The 18,075-nt window shown below is 39.6% G+C and overlaps 2 protein-coding genes across 8 annotated transcripts in view; one reads left to right on the forward strand and one right to left on the reverse strand.

The window, feature by feature from the left end:
- Window positions 1-18,075, reverse strand: part of ift74 (intraflagellar transport 74) — an 85,463-nt gene that overhangs the window by 56,143 nt on the left and 11,245 nt on the right. The window lies entirely within an intron of this gene.
- LOC145342835 (leucine-rich repeat-containing protein 19-like) lies at window positions 797-17,796 on the forward strand. Of its 6 annotated transcripts, none has more exons than XM_080188323.1 (6): window positions 797-904; window positions 4,210-4,299; window positions 8,980-9,082; window positions 12,376-12,742; window positions 13,316-13,552; window positions 15,456-17,796. In XM_080188323.1, the coding sequence occupies exons 3-6, from the start codon at window positions 8,990-8,992 to the stop codon at window positions 15,779-15,781; spliced, it is 1,023 nt and encodes a 340-aa protein (XP_080044449.1). In that variant the 5' UTR covers window positions 797-904; window positions 4,210-4,299; window positions 8,980-8,989; the 3' UTR covers window positions 15,782-17,796. The 6 variants fall into 6 exon arrangements, with proteins under 6 accessions (XP_080044449.1, XP_080044447.1, XP_080044448.1 ...); XM_080188321.1 differs by lacking the exon at window positions 797-904 and adding an exon at window positions 4,630-4,755 and having other exon boundaries at window positions 4,063-4,299; window positions 8,977-9,082; XM_080188322.1 differs by lacking the exon at window positions 797-904 and having other exon boundaries at window positions 4,063-4,299; window positions 8,977-9,082.

Consider the following 18,075-nt stretch of genomic DNA (forward strand, 5'->3'; position numbering starts at 1 on the left):
GTTTCTGATGCAGCCTCTCAACGTGTTCCGTTTTCCTGAATGAACCTCTATTTTGGTTGGTCATAAACCAGGGTCTCCATAAGTTGGCAGGAATGCTTAATCTTTTCAGGGTTACCTTGAGGACATCCTTAAAGTCGTTCCATTGCCCTCTAGACAGTTGTCTGCTGTGACCAAGTTTAACTGGAACAGTTGCTTGGGGAGTCTGGTGTCAGGAATACAAACAACATGTCCTACCCAGCAGAGTTGGTTCTCAGTGATTAGTGTCTCAATGCTGGGCATGTTCACTTGGGAGATAATCTTGCTGTTAGAGCGCCTTTCTTGCTATCAGATTTGGAGGATTTTTCAAAAATACTTCTCTAGTGTTTTAAGATGTCCAATGTAGGTTGTCCAAGTCTCCAAAGCATATGGAAGCATGGGGATTACTGCTGCCTGGAAACAATAACCTTTGTCTCAGTCCTCAAATACTTTTTTGAGGACTGTGGGCAGCACGGTGATACAGTGGTTAGCACTGCTGCCTCACAGTGCCAGGGATCTGGATTCCATTTCTGGCTTGGTTCACTGTCTGTGTGGAGTTTGCACATTTTCCCTGTGTCTACATAGGTTTCTTCTGGGTGTTCCTGTTTCCTCCCACAGTCTGAGAGAGGTGTTGGTTAAGTGCACCGACCCGAACAGGCACTGGAACGTGGCGGCTAGGGGAATCTCGCAGTAACTTAGTTGCAATGTTAATGTAAGCCTTACTTGTGACTAATAAATAAACTTTTTTTTCCTCAATCAGTTGAAGGCTGAGCTGGCATGTCAGAGGTGATGATGAGTCTTGTTGACTGTCTGCCTTCACCAAGGAGGCTCCCAAGATATGGAAGATGGTTCATATTTTCCAGGATTTTGTCGTTGATCTTAATCAATGGTGAGGTGGGGCAAAAGGACAGTGTGCATTTATAGCTGGTTAGAAGCTGATCTCAGTTTTTCAGGTGTTCAATGAAAGGCCATTTTCTTATAGGCTTCAGAGGAGTCAATGATCTGAAGTTCTTTAACCACCCGATGGCACACACATCCGCATACTGAAGCTCAATGATCGGGGTTGGAGAGGTTTTAGTATGAAGGTGACGGTGAAGTTTCGTGTCTGTCATAGAGGCTTACAGCATGGAAACAGGCCCTTCAGCCCAACTTGTCCATGCCTCCCTTTTTTTAAAACCCCTAAGCTAATCCCAATTGCTCGCATTTGGCCCATATCCCTCTATACCCATCTTACCAATGTAACTGTCCAAATCTTCTTAAAACACAAAATTGTATCCATCTTTACTACTATCTCTGGTAGTTTGTTCCAGACAGTCACCACTCTCTGTGTGAAGAGATTGCTCCTCTGGATACTTTTATATCTCTCCCCCCTCACCTTAAATTTATGCCCTCTAGTTTTAGACTCCCCTACCTTTGGGAAAAGATACTGACTATCTAGCTGATCTATGCCCCTCATTATTTTATAGACCTCTATTAGATCACCCCTCAGCCTTCTACACGCCAGAGAAAAAAATCCCTGTCTATCCACCGCTTCTTATAACCCAAACCATTAAGACTCGGTGGCATCCGAGTAAATCTTTTCTGCACTCTTTCTAGTTTAATATTATCCTTTCTATGATAAGATGATCAGAACAGTACACAGTACTTCAAGTATGGCCTTACCAATGTCCTGTACAGTTTCAACAGGATGTCTCAACTCCTGTATTCAAATGTTCTGACCTTGTGCATGAGTCGCAAAAACCCAGCTTGCAGGTGCAGCAGGTGGTCAGGAAGGCTAATGGGATGCTGGCCTTCATAGCGAGGGGGATTGAATATAAAAGTAGGGAGGTCTTGCTGCGGCTGTATAGGGCATTGGTGAGGCCGCAGCTGGAGTACTGCGTGCAGTTTTGGTCGCCGCACTTACGCAAGGATATTTTGGCCTTGGAGGGAGTGCAGAGGAGGTTTACTAGGCTGATGCCGGAGTTGAGGGGGTTGAGCTATGAGGAGAGGCTGAATAAACTAGGCTTGTACTCGTTAGAGTTTAGAAGAATGAGGGGAGATCTCATTGAGACATATAAGATGATGAATGGGATGGATAGGATAGAGGTGGAGAGACTCTTCCCGCTCAGAAAGGACAGTAGGACTAGGGGGCACAGCCTCAAGATAAAGGGGGGGCGGTTTAGAACGGAGTTGAGGAGGAACTTCTTCACTCAAAGGGTGGTGAATCTCTGGAATTCTCTGCCTGTTGAGGTGGTGGAGGCTGCCTTGCTAAATATTTTTAAGACGCGGGTTGATGGGTTTTTGATAAGCGAGGGGATTAAGGGTTATGGGGAGAGGGCGGGAATGTGGAACTGAGCCACGACAGATCAGCCATGATCTTATTGAATGGCAGGGCAGGCTCGAAGGGCTAGATGGCCTACTCCTGCTCCTATTTCTTATGTTCTTATGTTCTAAGCATGCTGAATGCCATCTTCACCACTCTGTCCACCTGTGACTCCACTTTCAAGGAGCTATGAACATGTACCCCTAGATCTCTTTGTTCTGTAACTCTCCCGAATGCCCTACCATTAACTGAGTAAGTCCTGCCCTGATTCAATCTACCAAAATGCATCACCTCAAATTTATCTATATTAAACTCCATTTGCCACTTGTCAGCCCACTGGCCCAATTGATCATGATCCCGTTGCAATTGGAGATAACCTTCTTCACTATATATAGTCATCTGATGTCATCTGCAAATTTACTAAACACGTCTCCTATATTCTCATCCAAATCATTAATATAAATGACAAATAACAGTGGACCCAACACTGACCCTTGAGGAACACTGCTGGTCACAGGCCTCCAGCTTGAAAAATAACCCTCTACAACCACCTTGGCTTCTGTCAAGAAGCCAATTTTGTATCCGTTTAGATACCTCATCCTGGATCCTGGGAGAGTTAACCTTATGCAACAAGCTACTTTGTGTTACCTCGTCAAAGCTCTCGCTAAAGTCCATGTAGACAACGTCAACTGCACTGCCCTCATCTACCTTCTTGGTTACCCTTTCAAAAAAACTCAATCAAATTTGTGAGAGACGATTTTCCACTCACAAAGCCATGCTGACTGTCGCTAATCAGTCCTTGCATCCAAGTACCTCTAGATCCTGTCTCTCCAAATACCTTCCAACAATTTACCCACCATAGATGTGAGGCTCTCTGGCATGTAGTTGCCAGGCTTTTCCTGCAGCCCTTTTTAAACAAAGGCACAACATTTGTCATCCTCCAATCTCAGGCACCTCACCCATGATGATCGATGATTCAGATATCTCTGCCAGGGGCCCGCAATTTCCTCCCTAGCCTCCCATAATGTCCTGGGATACACTTCATCAGGTCCCCGAGATTTATCTACCTTGATGCGCTTTAAGACTTACAGCATCTCTTTCTCTGTAATATGTACACTCAAGACATCACTATTTATTTCCCCAAGTTCCCTAACATCCATGCTTTTCTCAACAGTAAATAGTGATGAGAAATATTCATTTAGAATCTCACCCATCTCTTGTGCATCTGCACATAGTTGATCTTCTCTGTAGGTTCTCTCTATGCCTGAAAGTAATTTGCTGGAAGTGAGTGCAATATTGCAGCAAGGAAAATGGTGAAAAGGGGTGACACAAAGGCAACAGGTTTTGACCCTAGAAGGCGATGATGGTGTCGTGGTAATGTGAAGGGACTGGTAATCCAGAGTCCCAGATTAATGCTCTGAGGACACGAGTTCAAATCCTACCGCAGCAGCTGGTGGAATTTAATTCAATTTATAAAATCTGGGCTTGGAATCTGGTCTTAATAACGGTGACCATGAAACTATCAATAGTCGTAAAAACCAATTTGGATCAGTAATGTTCTTTAAGGAATGAATCAGTGGGTAATATTCAGGTAGTCAATATCCTATGGATGAGAGTTAAGAGTATGAGTAAAATTTTATTTTAAAACTTAAAAACCACTACATTTCTATAGAGCAATATTTAAACATGCTAGTTGCAACAAATAGAGTTGATGTCAAATACTTACAATAAGTAGCTCATAATTCTAAAAGGACAAAATGCTCTGTTGTGATACTTCAAATGTAACATACCAAGAAATCGAGTAAACCACCATGGTGAATAATTAACTAAAATGCATTACCACAGTACAATGTTTAACCAGCGATTCAACTCACATACAATCTTATTTTCAGAGCAAAAGTCATCACGAAACAATTTAAAATGTATAAACAAGAAAATCCTGCTTGCTAAGACAGAAAGGCACTGGATGATCATTTTTGGAGGTATGAAACCACATTTTTCTATTTAAGATGCACATATTTTATTATGAGAATTAGATTTCTGACTTTCCATAAGTCCAGTTTTGAAAATGTTTAAAAACCTCCTGAATGGTTCAACAAGTAACTGAGCTATGCAAATCAGAAGGGGCCAGGTTCAATTCCAAATCTGTACTCAATTAGCTGATCTCACCCAAGGGTACGGTTGAGGCAAATCAGCTAAGGCTCTCTCTTCCTATCCCTATTCAGCCACCGCTGCTGAAAGTACATATATCTGAAGATTGGGTAAGGACTGGATCAGGCCCAGTTACAACATTCTCTACTTTCTGCCCTCAGAGTTGAATAACCTGCTCAAAATCAAGGGTTACACATGGTGATGATATCAGGTGGCCAGTGCCTGTGGAATTAAACCTCAGCAAGGAGTCAACATCTTCACAAAAAGACAGAACACTGACAGAGAGAGTAAGTCAGAAAATAAAGAAATGCAAAAGACACGAGAACCTTTTCTTAAAAACCACAGGTTAACAATGACATACAAATCAAAAGTCAGGAGAATTTAAACTAAGGCTGAAATTATACTGTTAATTAAAAGAAAAATCCTCATCAAAAATAGGTTGATTTTCTGGTCATGCATAGAGGTAAACAAACTAGATCATGGGATATAAACTTATCTGGTGATACTGAGCTATGACATGTGAATTTAAAGCTACTTATCTCATTTGCGCTTTTAGTCAGGGGCTCTCCACAGGTTTCAGGAGGGCTGTGTTTTGGCTGCAATATGGGTGCATTGCTGGGGTTAGGCAGAACTTAGTCAGGTAAGCACTAGGAAATGGCATCACTGGATCTGGCAGCACTGGCAAAGACAATTCTGAAGTCTTGCAGAACAGGAGAATAGGCAAGACAAAGGAAAACTTTCTGTGATTTGCTCCAAGGAGCATTGGCTGTGTGATTTTTGAGGGAATTCTCAAATATAGAAGAGGAGGAAGAAAAGCTGTTGGATGTTGAAGTCCTGGGCATTTGGGAGCTGCAAAGTGAGATATTGAGATACCTGGATTTAGGGCATGTGAACAATGTCAGGCTATGAGAACATCAGAAGAGGCGTAATGGGATATGGAATCACTGGAATAGAATGCAAGGTAAATGCAAAGTACTGCGGATGCTGAAATCAAACAAAAACAAAATGCTGGAAAATTTCAGTAAGTCTGGCAGCATGTGTGGACAGAGAATAGAGCCTATGTTTCCAGACTGGATGGCCGCTTGTTGGAACTCTGATACGGTGCTCTTTTGAATTGCCAGTGCAGACTTGATGGGCCAAATGGCCTGCTTCTGCACTGTATCATTCTATGAATTCACACTCAGTTCCATTGGTTTCAACATTAGCTGAGAGTCTCTTATGCAGAGCTTATCACACGTGTTCTGGAAGTTCACATAAATAATATCCATAAACATTGCCTTGTCCACAACTTCAGTCATCTCTTCAAAACGTTCAGTCAAATTTACTAGGCATGACCTATTATTCACAGGCCCACACTGGCCTTCTCTGATTGGCTGAAAAATTTCAGTCACATTCTCCTCATTGACTTCAGAACTTTTATACTAATTGGTTTATAACTCCCTTACAGTCTCCCCCTCTCATCTTTGCTTAAATGATGGAGTGACACGAGTTATCTCCAATTGAAAAAAAATGATTCCCAAATTGAAACAACTAAGGAAGATTTGTTAAGGCATGTGCAATGTGCTAACCTACTGCCTTGTGGGGATTGAATGGGTCCCAAATTGCCATTGGTTTTTAAAAGCAATCAAATGCCCATGCCACCTCTCCCACTCACCCCCAAACTCACTCAAGTGCTTTCACACATCAGCTTCCTCTTCCTCCAATCTGTTGGCAGCACTTTTAACAGCATCAAGTATTTTTTCCTACCTTCCCCATTATCAGACAGTTCCTGATGTTATGTTCCAGCCTTGAAGCATACTTTACAACTACTTGGAACAAATTGACGGAAGAAGGAACCGTGCAATTTCCAGATATATACTTTTAGTGTGTGGCAGTGGTGCAAAATGAGAAAACTTAGCTTTTTTCCCTCTGTTCATGTGTTTGTAGCATTGCACAAATCATCAGAAGCAAAAATTACTTCAAAATGTTCAAGGAGTTTTTGATTTATCATCACATGTATTGGTATACAGTGAAAAGTATTGTTTCTTGCATGCTATACAGTCAAAGCATACTGTTCATAGAGAAGGAAAGGAGCGCAGAATGTAGTGTTAGTCATAGCTAGAGTGTAGAGAAAGATCAACTTAGTGTGAGGTAGGCTCATTCAAAAGTCAGCAGGGAAGGCATTGTTCTTAAGTCAGTTGGTACATGACCTCAGATCTTTGTATCTTTTTCCCAATGGAAGAAGGTGGAAGAGAGAATGTTCGGGGTGCGTGGAGTCCTTAATTATGCTGGCTGCTTTTCCAAGGCAGCGTAAAGTGTAGGCTGAATCAATGGACGGGAGGCTGGTTTGCGCGATGGATGGGGCTTCATTTCCGACACTTTGTAATTTCTTGTGGTCTTGGGCAGAGCAGGAGCCATAGCAGGCTGTGATAAAACCAGAAAGAATGCTTTCTATGGTGTATCTGTAAAAGTTGGAGAGAGTCGTAGCTGACGTGCCAAATTTCCTTAGTCTTCTGAGAAAGGAAAGGCGTTGATCTGGGGAGACCAGGACAGGTTGTTGGTGATCTGGACACCTAAAAACATGAAGCTCTCGACCATTTCTACTTCGCTCCATCTAAAAACTTGAAGTTTATAATTTAAACAACTTCCAAACTATATACATTTCATTAAAAAAACTCATGCCTCTACTTTGTCAACTTTTTCCGATATAACTTAGGACATAGGAATTTAGAAAGAAAACTCCCAATATAAACTTGTCACACTTGAGTTGCAAACTCCTGCCATTAGAGCAGATTTTGCTGTCCTGTCTTGGTATCATTTATCTTTAAGAGGTTCAGAGGAAATCATAATGGTTAACTTGTTTGCTGTACAGAAGGTTGAGAATTCAGTCTCCAGTTGATTTCCAAATCTTTTGGAAGAAACAAATAAATCCTCAAAAGGACACAGCTATCAAGCCCTTTTGGCGCACACTGCAGGCGATAAAATCCTGCAAGCAACTTCTGCTCAGAATACAGATATGATTGAAAAATCCAGCTTGCGTGTTAAAATATCCAAGTTGAAGCTCAAACTTTTGACAGTTTGGAGTTGCGAAGTTTTAATTCGGGTACACACAAAAAAATTCAACAGGTATATTCAATCACATAATTATGAAATTCTTTAAATATTTTAAAATCTTTACCTTAGACATGAGTAATTTTCTAGGCTTCTTGAATAATTAGTTGCTTCAAAGATTTGAACTTCAACTTGATGGCTATGTCTTCTTGTGGATTTATTTGTGGACAATATAACAGTGCCGTCTAGTGGAATGGCAATCATTACAGGGTGCTTTGTAAATACATTGTATAACGGTAGAGTTATAATAAGGGCTCCACCTGGTGCCAGAACAGGCTGGCATGTTAATATTGGAATTCCCACTGAAAATGCTGACACATTAGATTACAATATGCATTCTACAGGAATAGGTCAACAAAAGCACAATACATTTTGAAAGCAAAGATACAGAAAGGGGTGTTAATTGCTTCTTGAAAATAGCCTTTCCTTTATGTTTCAATGATTTATCTCTATATTTCTTTGCATCCAGTTGTTCTCTTTAACCTTCAATCTTTCACACATTGGAAGTTGGTTTCTAGCTTAACAAACCATTATCCAGCATGTGAAATTTTTTTTATTGACACCCTTTCTCAATTATTTCTTGCATATGGTTCTAAATATTCAATAACATGTATATTTTTATTCCACACGCAAAAGTCATAGGTTTTTAAAAACTCAATTTAATATTGTTAATCATGACTTCTGTTGATTTATTTTATCAAATACATTTTACCTTAACAGCTCTCCCAAGCACCTTGTATAAATTCATTTTTTTGTCTGTATTTTTAAGACAAAGTAAACTTTGGTAATAGGTAGGAGTTGAAACCACATGAATACGAACGACACAGTGGTTAACCCTGCTGCCTCACTGCACCAGGGACTGGGTTTGATTCTCGGCTTGGGTCTCCGTCTCTGTGGAGTTTGCATGTTCTCCCTGTGTCTATGGTGTTTCCTCCGGGTGCTCCGGTTTCCTCTCTCAGTCTAAAAGATGTGTTGGTTAGGTGCATTGGCCAAGCTAAATTCTCCCTCAGTGTACCCAAATAGGCGCCAGAGTGTGGCGACTGGGAGATTTTCACAGTAACTTCTTTGCAGTGTTAATGTAAACCTACTTGTGACTAATAAATAAATAAACTTATAAAGATGATATGATCTATTTGGATTTCCAAAAGACATCTAGTTTCATGTTAGGCTTGTGTTGTTAAGAATTGTCAAATTGAGAGATTTTAAAAGACTGCATTTAAATGTAAAACTCATCTTCTAAATGCTGACAGTAAACACGTGAGAAAAAGGTCATGAGAAGCACTTGTTATTTCTGTGCAGTATATTCAATCCAAATTCAACTTTTAGTACTGTTTACAATTGATTTTCAAATTTTAATGATAAAAGAAACATCAAAACTCTTCGTTAACTGGAAGGAATTTAAAGCATTTATTTTGCAGTAGAATTAGGATCATGAGAATCTGCTGGATTAAACTTTGGGCTGGAAATGTTATCTTGACAACTGCTGCAATAGCCTCATCTCCCTGCAGTTTCAGTGACACAACTGTAAGTACCGTGGTAGCTTAACAAATAATATCAACAAATCTTTAAAGAGAGTTGTATTCTTGAAATCCCATTCCATCGAAAATGTTGGTGCATTTAATGACACGTCCATTATCTTTCCTGACCCTTGTTTTATGCTTTCTATGAGGTGATCAGAGGTAGTCTAATAGGCATTATGAATACAATCTCCCTTGTTCCGATAGTGTGAAAGAGACAGGGATACAAAATATTTAATAAATTACATTCAAAAATCCTATAATTTTTTAAATTTAATTTGGCCTGATGAATGAACCAGCGAATGGCTATCACTTACTTTGTTCAGCTGAAACAGATGCGATGTGTGTACCTGTTCTTCACCTGGAAAGAACAGGGCCTGTGTACATGCAAACACACCACTCTGTGAGCCCGAATGACAATCTTAAATTGTTTGATCGCATAATTTTTAACACTTAGGATTATTTAGAAAATGTTGTCCAATTACAGAATCACATCTAATGCTGGACATGGTTGAGTTTTACAAGCACAGGTTGGTTGGGTACGGTCTGTACCTCGCTTGTTGTGAACAGTGGAAGGGCATGCTGTTTAGTATGATCTACCAGTTTTTGGGGCGTATGGCCTATATATCTAGCATCACACTGGCATACTGTCATTCATATACCACATAACTCATTTGTGGGATTGGCAGAACTCCATATTTTTGGTTCATTTGTGTGTACTAGAAGCTATATGTATTAATACACAGGAAGCTGTTCTTTGCAGACAAAATGGACAATGTGCATGTTACACCTATTACACCTAAACAAAGTAAATGAATCATTCGCTATTTTATTCCTCAGGGCAATGCTTTTACCAGCGTCAAGCTGCTTAGTTTAAATTTTCAAACTATGTTTCACGTTCAGCCACCATTTACAGGTCCATTCTCCCAGGGCAATTCTTCTGCCAATCACTGTCCAGTTGCCAACTAATCAAACACTCATTTTACATGCAGGATATAAAGTTTTTTCCTCCTGACATTGGTGTTCTTGCAGTTTGCCTGATGAATGCAAGATTAAATCTTTTTTCCACAACACTCAAGTTTAGTGCAATAATTTCTTCTGCTCTAATTTGTATCTATGTTGGCAGCTTGAGTTGGCTTCACTGTGGTTCCATGGTGCGAGTGCATTTCTTTGGATGAGTAAAGTCAGCATCCCATATTACTTCCTCGTGGAAGCATTGGGTGCATTGCAGTTTCACTGGAATTCTGAACACCTTTTGGGTTGTACATTGATTTGATTTATTATTGACACATATATTGGGATACAATGAAAAGTATTGTTTCTTGCACACTATGCAAACAAAACACATTGTTCAAAGTACATAGGGGATAAGGAAAGGAGGGGGTGCAGAATATAGTGTTGGAGTTACAGATAGGGTGAAAAGAAAGATCAGCTTAATATTTGATAAGTCTATTCAAAAGTGATGACAGCAAGGAAGAAGCTGTTCTTGAGTCGGTTGGTACGTGTTCTCAGATTGTGTCTTTTTCCCAACGGCAGAAGGTGGAAGGGAGAATGTGTGGGGTGGGGGTCCTTCATTATACTATTCTTCTGGAGCAGTGGGAAATGTAGATAGAGTCAATAGATGGGAGGCTGGTTTGCATGATGGATTGGGCTATGTTCATAACCACTGGTAATTTCTTGCGATCTTGGTCAGACCAGGAGGCATAACAAGCTGTAATATATCTGGAAAGGATGTTTTCTATGGTGTATCTATAAAGATTGGAGATATTCGTAGCAAACATGCCGAATTTGAACATAATTCAGTCACATGCAGCACTGTGCAGGTTAACTTCTGGTGCCTACTTTTCTTACCTCCTTCCCATGCTTATGGCACCAACTGTTTCTTGGCAAGATGGTATGAATGAGCCTAGAAGAGGGACAATATTTCTGCAGTCCTTTATATGAGGCTTCGCAACCTTAAGACATTTAAAGTTAACGTTCCTCAATCTAATATCCATTTTGCCAAATAAACACTTGGCTTTGTATTTGAGTATATTTTAGGGACTCATCTACGACTGGCTAATTAAATTAATGAATTTGTCTTTGGTTGGCTATTCAATGATAAAATGTCCCCAGACTGAAAGTTGCAAACAAACCAGGAGAAAATTCTTTACAAAACTTCAACTACTAATTTCTAGAAAGCACAAAACAGCAATTTCTAGGTACTAGCTTGTTGCCAGTGTTTAGCGACAAACCTTTAAAAATGTATTTTTGTCTAAGTATTGGAGCTACACATCCATGGAAAGACTCAGAAAAAGGAACAAATAAAAACAGAAAATGCTAGAAAATCTCTGGAGGTCTGACAGCATGAGCGGACAGAGAACAGAGCTAATGTTTTGGGTTGAAGTGACCCTTCGTCAGAGTGGCAAGTCCAATTCTGGTTTGTTCCAAGCATCTGGGCAATGATTTTCCAGCCCTGCTGTGGTGAGATCAGCTGTGGGAGATTTGGCAGCCCCAACTTATGGTTGGTCAGAAAATCTCACCTATTGTCTATTCTGGTACCTGCTTAAGCCCCAAGCTCTGGAATCTCCCCCTTAACCCTCTCGATCTCTCCCACTCTGCTTCTTTAAAATGTTCCTTGAAACTTACCTTTTTGACCAAATTTTGGTTTTCTCCTAATATTTCAAATGTGGCTTGGTGCCAAGTTTTATTTCAGAACGTTTCTATGCTGTGCCTCAAGATGCTTTACTGCATTTAAAGTGCCATATGAATGCAAGTTGCACTGAAAAAATAATCCTCAAAGTTTAATGAACAGAAAGAGATTCTTCAATTGTGTGTCAGCTACGGATCAGTTCTTGCTTCTGGGCTCCAGCTTCAAGACCCACTTCAGGCTTGAGCACATAGCTCAAGGCTGACACTCCAGCGTTTTACTGAGTGGGTTATTATGTTGTTCGAAATGTTGCCTTTCAGATGAGATATTAAACTGAGGACCCATCTGCCTAGCTGGGTGGATGTAAAAGATCCCATGGCACTACTTTGGAGCAGAAAGTGGGGTTATCCCTGATGTCCTGCTAATATTTATCCCAAAATAAACATCACAAAAACAAATTATCTGATCATTATCACATTGTTATTTGTGGGAGTACGCTGTGCATATATTGGCTGCTGTATTTCCTACATTGCAATGGCAACTATCTTTCAAAAGGACTTTACTTGCTGTAAAGCATTTTCAAACATTAGATGGTCATGTAAAGGTCTTTTGTAATTGCAAATCTTTCTTTTTAGTACATGTCAATCACCAGAATTGCTTTTTTTTTGCAGTGTGACTACAGCGGAATGAGCTTGATATTGATCCCTCATGATCTACCTGCGAACACAACAAAGCTAAAACTCACGAACAACAGCATTTCTTTAACTTATCACGACGTTCAAATTCTTTCGAATTTAACTCAACTTAAAGAATTGTATCTTGGATATAACCTCATCCGCAATTTAATTTCAGGAGCATTCAATAATTTAAAAAAGTTGACTGTATTGGAACTGCATAACAACTGCCTTATAACCATTGACAGAAGTGTTATGAAACCACTGAATTTATCACATTTAACACTGTATGGAAATCAATGGAATTGTAGCTGTGGCCTTCTAGGTTTACAGATGTGGCTTAATGAGACAAAAGTACATCTGGGTAAGTTCAACTCACGTAATGATGGGTTTGCAAAATGTTAGTTAGCGCACTTATGATTGACAAAATCTCAGCAGAGAACAGAAAGTTTCTTCATTTCTCCAGCGAATGGAATTTTTAAATTACTGAAGAAAACCCAAGATTGAGTAGATAGTCAACATCTTTTCCCAATGATAGAGGAGTCTCAAACTAGTGGGTATAGGTTTAAGGTGAGGGTAGAGATACAAAAGTCTCCAAAGGGACAGTTTTTTCACACAGTGGTGAGTGTCTTAAACAAGCTGTCAGAGGTAGTAGTAGAGGCGGGTACAATTTTGTCTTTTAAAAAGCATTTAGACTGTTACATAGGTAACATGGATATAGAGAGATATGGGCCAAACGAGGGCACTGGGACTAGTTTAGTGGTTAAAAAAAGGATGGCATGGACAATTTGGGCCGAAGGACCATGCTGTAAATCTCTATGACTCTACGACTGTTCAAAAAATTGATGTAAAATTTCTAACATGAAATGAGGCATGACAAACAGGAAGCCTGAAGAATTTTGGATATTTATAAAATTACATCCTATTTCAACTACAGGTAATGAAAACATCACAACATGTGAGACCCCTAAGGAAATGCAATTCTGCACCATCAAAAAAGCTCTCATCAAGCCAAGTGAATGCTTTTCAGTCTCTACTTTAGCATCATCTCCGCATAGTGCTACTATCCAAACTACATTTGATATAAATTTATCCAAAAATATGAACAATCTAGCACTGCAATCTCCCACCATGACTGTAGAAAACGCCACTGGGAATCAAACAAATGGTTCAGGTACTGTAGAATTTAATATCAATTGCGCACATTTCTGACAAGTGATAAATGAAATTATAATGCAGCACAATATTTCAGGGAATTTCTGACAGAAAGGCAGCTATATGCTACATCCATGGAGACTGGTGCGAGTTGTCAAAAAAGACTGTACTGTTGCTATGCAGTCAACCCACAGCAACAGTGGTCAAGGCCTGAACGTCTCCCACTCATGTCTACAGGTGCAACTGACAAAGTGGCTAAGAAGGCAAACTTCATACTTCTCTTCAAAGAAACTCACAATAGAAGGGTAAATAAGGGTAATGCGAATAGGGCCTGGGTGGCATTGTGGTCGGTACAGATTCAATGGGCCGAGTGGCCTCCTTCTGTACTGTAGGGATTTTATGTTTCTATGAATAACCAGAATTAAAAATTGTGGTCGATTTCTGCTGACTTAGTGGGTTTATCCAGTGAGCTGAGCTATACCCAACCAAACTAGATTCCTGGAGTATGCGGAGTTTGATTTTAATTTGATTTATTATTGTTACATATATTAGCAGACATTGAAAAGTATTGTTTCTTGCGCGCTAGACAAAGCGTACCGTTCATAGAGAATGAGACAAGACAGTGCAGAATGTAGTGTTAGTCATAGCTTAATGCAAGGTAGGTCCCTTCAAAAGTCTGATAACAGCAGGGAAGAAGCTGTTTTTGTGTCAGTTGGTACATGACCTCAGACTTTTGTATCTTTTTCCTGATAGGAGAAGGTGGGAGAGAGAATGCCGGGGGTGCGTGGGGTCCTTGATTATGCTTGCCGAGGCAGTGGGAAATGTAGGCAAAGTCAATGGACGGGAAGCTGGTTTGCGTGATGGATTGGGCTACAATAAGCTAATGCACCTGCAATTGACATAGGGTTGCTATAATTGGCCTCAAGAATTCCGTATTTACAGAAGCAAAAAATAACAGGCAGCAATGATCTGCAAAATGTATTTGACATTTTTTCTGCTTCATCAGATGAGGGATGCCATTTGCCAATAACCAAACTCAGTACAACAGATTGCACAAGTTTCTGATCAGTCATTTCCAACATCAGTTATGTTTGGTGATGGTGATCATGTCTGACTGAAGTGATCATAAGAACATAAGAAATAGGAGCAGGAGTAGGCCATCTAGCCCATCGAGCCTGCCCCGCCATTCAATAAGATCATGGCTGATCTGTCGTGGCTCAGTTCCACATTCCCACCCTCTCCCCATAACCCTTAATCCCCTCTCTTGTCAAAAACCCATCAACCCGCTTCTTAAAAATATTTAGCGAGGTAGCCTCCACCACTTCAACAGGCAGAGAATTCCAGAGATTCACCACCCTTTGAGTGAAGAAATTCTTCCTCAACTCCGTTCTAAACCGCCCCCCTTTATCTTGAGGCTGTGCCCCCTAGTCCTACTATCCTTTGAGCGGGAAGAGTCTCTCCACCTCTATCCTATCCATCCCATTCATCATCTTATACGTCTCAATGAGATCTCCCCTCATTCTTCTAAACTCTAACGAGTACAAGCCTAGTTTATTCAGCCTCTCCTCATAGCTCAACCCCCTCAACTCCGGCATCAGCCTAGTAAACCTCCTCTGCACTCCCTCCAAGGCCAAAATATCCTTGCGTAAGTACGGCGACCAAAACTGCACACAGTACTCCAGCTGCGGCCTCACCAATGCCCTATACAGCCGCAGCAAGACCCCCCTACTTTTATATTCAATCCCCCTCGCTATGAAGGCCAGCATCCCATTCAGCTTAGTGCTCTTGTGTAATTACAGCAGTAACTATTTCATTATAAATATACTTAGTATAGTTAAAATTTAAGACAATGATAGCTTTCAAAAAAAAGCTAAATATTAGTACTTAATGTTTGTACAGACTACTTTTTTTTTATTTATTAGACCAATCCAAATTTGGGAAATCCTGGAAATTAGTGATCGGTGTCATGGCAATTTCTATTGGCATATCTTCGATACTTGTCCTCTTTGCAAAATGCATTAACTGGTACAACTGTCTCTTTGCCTACCATCATCATCGATTGCAGGAAGAACCAGAGCTTTTCATGGAAAATACTTCCGCAGCAACAGAGGATAGTGCTCCACAGGCTTTAGGAAAAACTAAAAACAGTGGCCAACAAACCGAAGTCAGGGCAACTCCTGAAGAAGATGATGGTAATATTGAAGATGGCTATATAGATTCAATAAGAATCAATAATTGTGAGAAGTAAAACTGGAAATGGTTACAGATGTTCCCCAGTAAGGCTGACTGGTTCTGCAGTACGTGTAGAAAGTTAAGCCAGTCATATTTTTAATAATGCAACCATAAGAAACAATGTCTTCAGATTGCTTCCTTACTTTAATGTTTCATATATATATACTGCACAGCACACAGACTCATTTTGTACCAGGAAGAAGAAAATTCTCCTAAAATTCGCACTAAAATTGCAGTTGAATCCAACATAGCTCAAAAAATGTGATATAGTTGTCAAGAGAATATATTGATAATTCAAAAGTACCAAGCATATCATTGCTATTATCCTAAAGTGATTGCTATGTGTCAACTGATCGGCAATCATAATGGTAGATAATACAAATAGGCACAACTGAAAGTATATTGAATTGCATTGTGTTGGTAAACTAAACTGGAAATAGTGTAACAACAGCTAAGATAATTTGGATCCTGTTTCAGCCTAAGACAGCTTTACTAATATTTTTCTGATTATTCCACATACTCTGAACATTTTCCTTCATTTGCAATTGCCTAATTTTCTTCTGAAAGTGATATAGACTGTGCTTTAACCAAAGTTTGTAGCTGAGATCTACATTTTAATAACCTTCTGCACAAAAAATGTTTTCCAAGCGCCTTTACTACTTTTTATGAATTACAGTTGCAGTCTTACTATCTCAGCGATCCTATGTATGCTTAGCCCTGTTTGCTTCAGTCTATGCAAAGTCTTCATTTGAAGATATTTCTGCCTATGCAACTAACTCTGCTAAGCTAACCAATTGTAGCTAGTTTGACTACGTCCATATACAATCAGAAAGCATGGCGGGTTAGCTGGAAATAGACTGCTTTCCTGAAGGACACAATGCAGACAAACAACAGCATAACAGCTGCTGCAATGATTGTTTTTCTAGACAGAGATAACCTGCAGAGGACACTTTCAATAACGTAATAAGGGTTGAAATATAGTTTGGATTTTAGAGTGTTTCAGTTCAGTGTTCAAGTTCAGTACATGGACTGCCTGAGAAACTAGTCGCCAAATTTACTTTTTTTTACTGCTTCTGTCATGTTAATCTTTTTTAGTTCTGTTCAATAAAAGAAAACCATTTTAAAGTTAGTACCATGTGCTGTCCCGCTCAGCTCAAACGAATGAATGGACCCAACACTATCGATTGCAATTAACTTACCATAACTTATAATAATTTTTGAAAATCTCTATCAGCATATCCCCTTAGCCTAAGAAACACTGTAGTAGTGCTTCCATTACTTTGATAACTATACCAGACCACGTATACAATACACAGCACTCACTAATGTTTTGTATGAGTTCAACGTTAATCCCAAATGTCCAAACACAAAACCAAGGATTCTATGGATCTTTTTATAGCCTTATCTGTTTGTGCACATTAACAGCAATCAGCTAGTCTATAGCACAGCTTTCAGTTTTAGCTAGTGACCCTCATGAAAGACAGATTTGGTTATAGAGTGTGATATAGCATGAATTGATACTGGTTACATCAAGGACAGTTTGAGTTTACGATGTTTAACAACATCAGGAGTAGGAAACCATACCTTCTGTCGAGCCTGTTCTGTCATTCAATACAATCATGGCTAATTTTGGCTCAACTCTGCTTTCATGCTTGCACTCCATACATCTTGATTTCTGATTAAAGATATGTACATCTGAGCCTTAAATATATTCAATGATGGAGCACCCATAACCATCTGGGGTAGATAATTCCAAAAATTCTCAATCCGTTGAGTGAAGAAATGTCTCCACACTTCAATCCTAATTGATCATCTTTTTTCTTCTGGGACCATGTCCACATGTTTTAGATTCCCCAGGAAACAACCTTTGTTTCCACACTGTCAAATCCCTTAAGAATTCTGTATGTTTCAATAAGATCATTCCTCATTCTTCTAAGCTCCAAAACATTCTCATAGGATGAGGATGCATAAATTGAAATGGCTGCCTCTGGGAGTGAAGGGTTTTAAAATTAGAATCAAGTCATTTATAAGTTAAATGACAGTTATAACATGGTTAACAAAAATCTGAAACTCTCTTTATAAAGTTTCAAGAAGCAAAGATTGTTTTGAGTGATCTAGATTTGTATTAAATATTAGAAATAAGATGTAGATGTAAGAGAGTTTAATTTAGTGCTTTTCTGTCAGAAAGGGTACAACTTTAGTCAGACTCACGTTAGATCTGCTGTCCTTAATTCCAGTCTTTGGAAACAATATTGGGGACTGAGTATCGGATTTTTTTGTGGAGAAGTTTGAATGCTCTCACATTCAAGG

Source organism: Carcharhinus amblyrhynchos, chromosome 5 (assembly GCF_965287045.1).
Source record: "Carcharhinus amblyrhynchos chromosome 5, sCarAmb.v2.hapA, whole genome shotgun sequence".
NCBI classification, from domain to species: Eukaryota; Metazoa; Chordata; class Chondrichthyes; order Carcharhiniformes; family Carcharhinidae; genus Carcharhinus; species Carcharhinus amblyrhynchos.

Excerpts from the sequence above, each read along its gene's own strand:
- LOC145342835 (XM_080188323.1), top strand. The coding sequence starts at position 8,990 with ATGAGAATCTGCTGGATTAAACTTTGGGCTGGAAATGTTATCTTGACA. Across the intron at positions 9,083-12,375 it reads GCAGTTTCAGTGACACAACT|TGTGACTACAGCGGAATGAG; the intron begins GTAAGTACCGTG and ends TTTTTTTTGCAG. Across the intron at positions 12,743-13,315 it reads TGAGACAAAAGTACATCTGG|GTAATGAAAACATCACAACA; the intron begins GTAAGTTCAACT and ends TTTCAACTACAG.